The 6,926-nt window shown below is 40.7% G+C and overlaps 1 protein-coding gene across 1 annotated transcript; it reads right to left on the reverse strand.

The window, feature by feature from the left end:
• Positions 1–536: 536 nt before the first annotated feature.
• LOC138006450 (uncharacterized) lies at positions 537–6,926 on the reverse strand. The gene is made up of 4 exons (XM_068852785.1): positions 6,838–6,926; positions 3,682–3,981; positions 2,144–2,466; positions 537–852 (listed from the first exon to the last, which is right to left on the reverse strand). Exons 1-4 carry the CDS (start codon positions 6,911–6,913, stop codon positions 565–567), a joined length of 987 nt encoding a protein of 328 aa, XP_068708886.1. The 5' UTR covers positions 6,914–6,926; the 3' UTR covers positions 537–564.

Below are 6,926 nucleotides of genomic sequence, written 5' to 3' on the forward strand. Positions count from 1 at the left end.
TTTTTCCTTATTTTCTCTGTTACCACAAGTCCTGGGACACAGTGTCCTAAATTAACGATAATAGTAAATTGAAAGCAAATCAAGAATTAACGATAATCGTTAATTTAGAGAAGAGATCATGTAGGGCATTTTTACTCCTGTCTTCAGGGACGAGAAAGGCATTGTAGTCACCACGGTCACTGAGGGCCTTTGGGACATCATTGGCATCTGAGAGTGTGCAAATGTTGTGAATAAACTGTGCTGAGCAAGGGCCAAGTTCTGCTGAGAAACTTTGATTTACCCCACAGTTGACAATCTTGGTTTGAATCCAGCTTTCAGAAAAGGATGCCTTAACGCTTAGGCAACCCCTCTTAGCTTCACTTTTCCTTAGATAGTTCGAAGCAAAAAAAAAAAAAGGCGAAGAATACGCAGCGCGAAGAACCGTGACTAGCGTGCATCATGCACTCCATAGACCCCACTCTATTAGATGTAAAACTAATCAGTATTTATTTCACCTCGTTTTAAATGCCTAGGGACAGATAATTACTTACATGAATACAGACTGAATGAAGAGATTTACGGCGTTTACAAACGATTTGAGTAGCTATTATTCCTGCAGCCAGAATAGCCAGGGAATATATCTACTGGATACGTTGCAGTGGGTGAAACGAGTAACCATTCCAACTCCCACAAATGGACGGCACGCGTCAACGTGCAACTGCTGTTCCTGTCGTTGTTTCCGATAACTGCAATGGACTCAGCAAATACAATCGTATTGGATGATCGCGATCGGTACCGCACACAGCAACCGGCTGTCCACAGGGAGTTCGGCTGTACGAGACGATTGCGGCTGGCAGCATTAGGATAATATTGCTGCAATGTATGAAGAAAAATATTTTTACAATCACTGCAAAACTCTCGCGCGCTCATTGACTAATTTTTATCGTCAATAAGCGGACAGACACATAAAGTTATAATTTATGCGATATTGACGCGATATTGCTCGCGTCAGATTGAATAAAATTGAAGTTTCTCGCATTTTTGCCTCGCGTTCTTCTCGTTTTTGTACTTAATTTTGACCCCTCTGCCTTTTTGTTATTGTAAAAAACTAATAGATGTCAGTTTTTCATGCGTCTGTCCTGTTATTGTTCATGAATTTCGTCATAACATTGTCAAAGTGACAGTAGCCGAGTGGTTCCGTGGACTACTTTGACAATGTTATGACGAAATTCATAATCAATAGCAGGACAGACGCATGAAAAACTGACATCAATTTGTTAAGTATAAGCTGGGCAATTGCAAATCTATCCCCAAACAATGTCTCTAGGATGATGACACACCTCAAATAATGAGAATGACCACAAAGCGTGCTTCATGAACCCGTGACCACTCCCTCCTAATATTAGCTCACCGAGCCTAATCAAGACCTTTGGGCTGTCTTCTAATTCCTTTCGTTTTTCTCGTTTGGTCATTTTTCGTCTTGCGAAAGGATCTCTCTGAAATTTTATTGTCCTTTCAAATATTTCTATTCGTGTGCATTCGTTTATTGTGCAAAAAGTTAAGTCATCGCTCATCTTCGGCTCAACGGCGCCAAACACTCAAGCTCCACACTCGAACTTTTTAAAGAAACCAAAAAGGCAGTAGACAAAAAAGAAAAAGACCTCCATATCAAATAAATTAATGTGCGTTATTGTGATCAGTTACTGGTTTGTCCTTATTTAGCAGGAGACGGTTTAGAAATGGGTCAGTGAGGCCTTAGCTCCCACGCCGCGGCACAGCAAGGCTGACACACTTTCCCAACTCTCCTGCATATCTATTTTGAAATCTCCCACTGCTGTAACCTGTAAAAGCCGTTTGGTAATGACACCATAGAGGTTTCGCGGCTATACTGTTCTATTCTAAATTCCTACAATATTCCTGATAACCGTAAACTAAAAAAGGCGACATTTCTAAAATCTTCGTCAAAAATTATTTTGTTAAAATTATCAAAGATTTTTACCAAGGAACCGCAGAGAGGCTAGGTGGGGAAACGAAAAAATAGCCGTGGAAATTTTCCTTTTTTTGAAATTTAGTTGGCTCAGCCTCCTATCCCATTTCCACCTGATATTTCATACCACCCCGTCCGACCCCAAAACCTTTTGCGCGCGCCCTGATGTTAACTCACAATCGGGGTTGGGACTTGAGTGACTGCACCAGTTGACCGCACGCGAATGCGATAGTCTGACTGCCCCGTAACAAGGTACATGATACCACCTTTTTGATTTGCGCATCTTTCCTTTGTGTAGTTCGCAATTCTCCCCTCGTACGCCATCCAACTTCCACTGTTAAAGCTCGTACCGCACTGTGGCACGCAGTTAGTGTAAATAAAAGTAGCCTTCATGAAGGTTTGGTTAAAGGAGTTGATGTGGCAAGGGTTTAAGTGGCCTCTGTGAATATCTGCAGCCCTAGACCCACTATACAGTGAATCGCTACCTTGATTGCTTATGCCTGAAAGTTTAAAAAGCATTGTTATTTGATTAGTATGATCAGTATTGCGCGTTATGAAAATCCATACCGATTTAATAAAATAAAGGTCACGAAGTTCCCTCCTGTGCTCTTTTTAAATTTAACATCTCTGTTGTAAAGATATACAATCAATGAGCATCACAAAAATTCCCCTTAACTCTTCTTTTTAAGTGCAGAGAGTCGCCGAGATTAATTTATCAGCTCACTAATTTTCTTTTACTTTGATCGGTTCTAATCGACTGATGTGTTGCATTTCATTGGCTACTGCTACTTTACATTCGTTTTTCATTTGCTTCGAACTAATCCCACAGGGTAAATTAGACAGTCTCAATGGGTACTTAAGAAGTCAATCCAGTTGTTCTCATAATTAAAAAAAAAGTTGTTAGCTAAAAATGAACTATTTTACTCTGCCACGTATGCTTTCGTCGTTCCTGTCAAGTACTGCGCGCCAGACTCGCAATTTTAACATCGAAGAGGAATAACAATATGGCAGATCAAGTTTTCAATGAATGACCGCTCAAAATTTATTGCGTAGTTCCTGATATAAAACTGCTGAGCCTATTTGTTGGAGAGCAATTCAATTTAATATCTGTTGCCGGTAAAATCCATTCTCAGGTTGAATCAATTTTTACCTTGGTTCAATTGGTGATCTTCATTTTACCCATAAGACTGAATACGCACTCAGATAAATTTAATTAGGAAACTGTCAGTTTTGGAGCCTAAACTAAGCCTAGAGAAAACTTAGGGTCAGCTTAGGACTAGTTTTGGTTATTCTACATTGATCAGGCTCCAGTTGATCAAAGGCCGGATAACTTTATTCAAAGAATAAGGCACTATCCGTCAGTTTCAATCTCTGCAAAGATTTCAGTATTTTCTCTCGTAACTGTGAATATGCACACTCTCAGCACATCTAGTTGAAAGATGTGTAAGAAAATCCTGGCCAACGTTTAACATGAAGTTTATTTCATTCAGATATTTCATACTCTGACTAGTGACTTATCCAATGAATATGGTTATCCGACCTTTCAGTGAACAACTGGGGCCAGCTCTTTTCACTTGTGGTGTGGATCGTTACTCTTCCATAGTTGGTGGCCGGTTCACGACAAGGAAAATTTAGAGGTTCTTCTCACAGTGCCTTCAGCTTTCACAGATCGAAGAGGAATCCTCACAAATCAATGAAAATAACAATTTGCTTACCTGGTGTTTGCTTCCAAGTGGCACTGCATCTCGTATATGTACCGATGTCTGTCCCTTCGTAAGGGTATATTGCATATCCGGAATATACGGGGATTCCATCACCTATATCGAACAGGGTAGAGTATGTGTGTCCAGTGGAAGTGTCTCGTCTTTGGCAGATGTACCGACGGTTCCTTGAACTGGGCAACAGCATGTCTCTAGGTGGGTCTCTTTCCAGGAAAGCTTTTCTGAAACAGCGTGTCATGTTGGTTGAAACATCAGGATTGCTGGAGCTTCCTGCTGCGGTTCTTCGTTCTGCTTCTATGAAAAAAATGAAGAAAAAAAGTCAAAAATCGTAAAACAAGAATCGTTCCACAAATCAATTAATCTATGAAAAATTAATTATGACTGTCTGGCTCTTTTGTCAATGCTTGACAGCAAAGTGCAGGAACAAAAAGGTCTGATCTGGCATTTTTTTGGGACAGGGTTGGACGTTATCTACCGACATCTGAAGTGAATGCGCCTTTTTCGATTGCCAATGCTTCATCTTCACAACACACAATGGGGCCCGCTGGTGGCAAGGCAAGAAGTACAGTCACTGTACAGTCACTTGTTTTGGAGCATGATAATGCAACAGGAATTTTATATGTATAGTATACATATAAAATTCCTGTTGCATTATCATGCTCCAAAACAAGTCCTCATTATCAACAAGGCGCGTCGTGATCCTCATAATACCTTCCAAGGAGTAAAACCAACATAATAGGCAGATACCTATCTCAAAGCTAAAAGACAATCAAAGTAAAAGATTTCTGCTCTGATAATCTTAATAAAATGGCAGGCGAGGTTCTTATGTGAACTCAACAAAACACATTTCAATATGGATTCATTATTTCAGACGTTATCCAAAATCCGTCGGCTACACAAGCGGAAATTTCAAATGAACGAATTTTGCATTCAAGTACCATAAGAGGAAGAAAAAATTAAAGGTTCTCCTGAACATACGCCACAACTGCTTTCAAGAAGTGAAGAACCAACAAGAGGCCGATGCTTTTGGTGGATCAAAATGGCGGCAACTTAATAAGCAATATTTGCGTTTTGGTTAAATCGAAAATTTTTTTTCCGGTGAAGTTCACAATCTTATCATAAGGCGATGACTGGATTCATGTGAGAGATTAAGACAAAAATTGGACACTCTATTCTTTTTTATATTTCCTACTCACTTAAATGCTACGTGGAGTATTTTTCATCCGTTAATAAATTATGAGCCAACAACAACAGAATTCTTAAAAATCCGTGGCTGTTCATCTAATACCTCTTTTTCCGAATTTAGAAAGACTTTTTGTTCGATTTAGAATGTGGAAATGTTTTTGTACTCCGGACATACGAACGAACGTTGAATTATATGCTGACTATCAGAACGTCACGCCACGAACACTTAGCACAGCTCTGAACTGATCGCATCAACCGTTTTTACAATGCCACAACAATATCACGTTCTATTACTAACCCCCAAAATGAACAAAAACAACAAAACTTGAACTTGAAAAAGAGAATCTGAGTTGACACAGTAACTAACCTACCATTCTTTCCGGAACATGACAAGATGGAAGCGTAAAGGCCGGCATACACGGTACGATTTTTGTCGCATGCAACTCAGAAAAAATGTCGTAACATTTTAAAACATGTTTTAGAACGCATCGACAATCGCAAGTTATGTCATAGTCCTGTCGTTAGCTTGTCGCATGCGACAAAAATCCGGTACATTGAAAATCGGCCCTAAAACGGCCTTCACAGCACCACCCACATTGAGAACACAACAAAAATCAAGAGAAAATGAGGGGACCCTCATTTTCCCCTCATTTTCTCTTGCAAAAATGTATCGTAATTTTAGGGAACACTTTCTCTTGCACGATCTAACAAACCTCCCCACATATCTGTATCGCGTGCCTATTTTGCGCGTCAGGTTATAATGCTCGGATATCGGATAACCTTTCAAGGGCATTACCCCCGTTCCTTTTGTTAGGCAAAGTACCAAGAGAAAATGAGGGGACAGAGAAGGTAGCTCCCGGTGCAGCCCTTGGGATATGTCATGTCCACGAAAGTTATTTTTAGACGGGCGGAAGTCTTCCGAGACGTCCGCATGCACGCCAACCTCGGTCCGATGTTTGAAAGAAAATATATATTCATCAGCCTTCCACGCGTGCCATCATTTTCTCTTTTCACTAAGAACCTGAGAGCGAGGCAAGACTGCATGCGGACGTCTCAGAAGACAGACTTCCGCTAGAACAAAGACCTCCGCTTGTCTAAAAATAACTTTTGTGGACATAACATATCCCGGCCAACGCCTTGAGCCTCCCTCTCTGTCCCCTCGTTTTCTCTTGTCTGAACTGATCGCATCAACCGTTTTTACAATGCCACAACAATATCACGTTCTATTACTAACCCCCACAATGAACAAAAACAACAAAACTTGAACTTGAAAAAGAGAATCTGAGTTGACACAGTAACTAACCTACCATTCTTTCCGGAACATGACAAGATGGAAGCGTAAAGGCCGACATACACGGTACGATTTTTGTCGCATGCAACTCAGAAAAAATGTCGTAACATTTTAAAACATGTTTTAGAACGCATCGACAATCGCAAGTTATGTCGTAGTCCTGTCGTTAGCTTGTCGCATGCGACAAAAATCCGGTACATTGAAAATCGGCCCTAAAACAGCCTTCACAGCTCTACCCACATTGAGAACACTGCAAAATTATATCGTAATTTTAGGGAACACTTTCTCTTGCACGATCTAACAAACCTCCCCACATATCTGTATTGCGTGCCTATTTTGCGCGTCAGGTTATAATGCTCGGATATCGGATAACCTTTCAAGGGCATTACCCCCGTTCCTTTTGTTAGGCAAAGTACATATTATTGACAACTCCCCATAGGGGGTTTCAGGGCCAGTGAAACACGATCAACAACTGTTAGGAATTCCAACTGGCTTAAGGCAAACCAGTTGGCTATATTAAAAAAAATAACCGAGGTAGTCAAGGGACTACCAGGATCAAATTTGGCGAGTGCATGGTCACAGCGGGTCTTGAACCCTCAAGGCAAGCGCCCTAATGACTTAGACGCACCCACTCTTCGATATCCTCGTGATTATTCTCCTGAAAAGTTACCCACCTGAGAGATCAGCAACACTTCTCGTTCTCACTAAGAGAGCGATAGCCATCAAAGACCAAATTGTTATCGTGAACATTGTGAACTTTCGA

The sequence above is a fragment of the Montipora foliosa genome, chromosome 6 (assembly GCF_036669935.1).
Source record: "Montipora foliosa isolate CH-2021 chromosome 6, ASM3666993v2, whole genome shotgun sequence".
NCBI lineage: Eukaryota > Metazoa > Cnidaria > Anthozoa > Scleractinia > Acroporidae > Montipora > Montipora foliosa.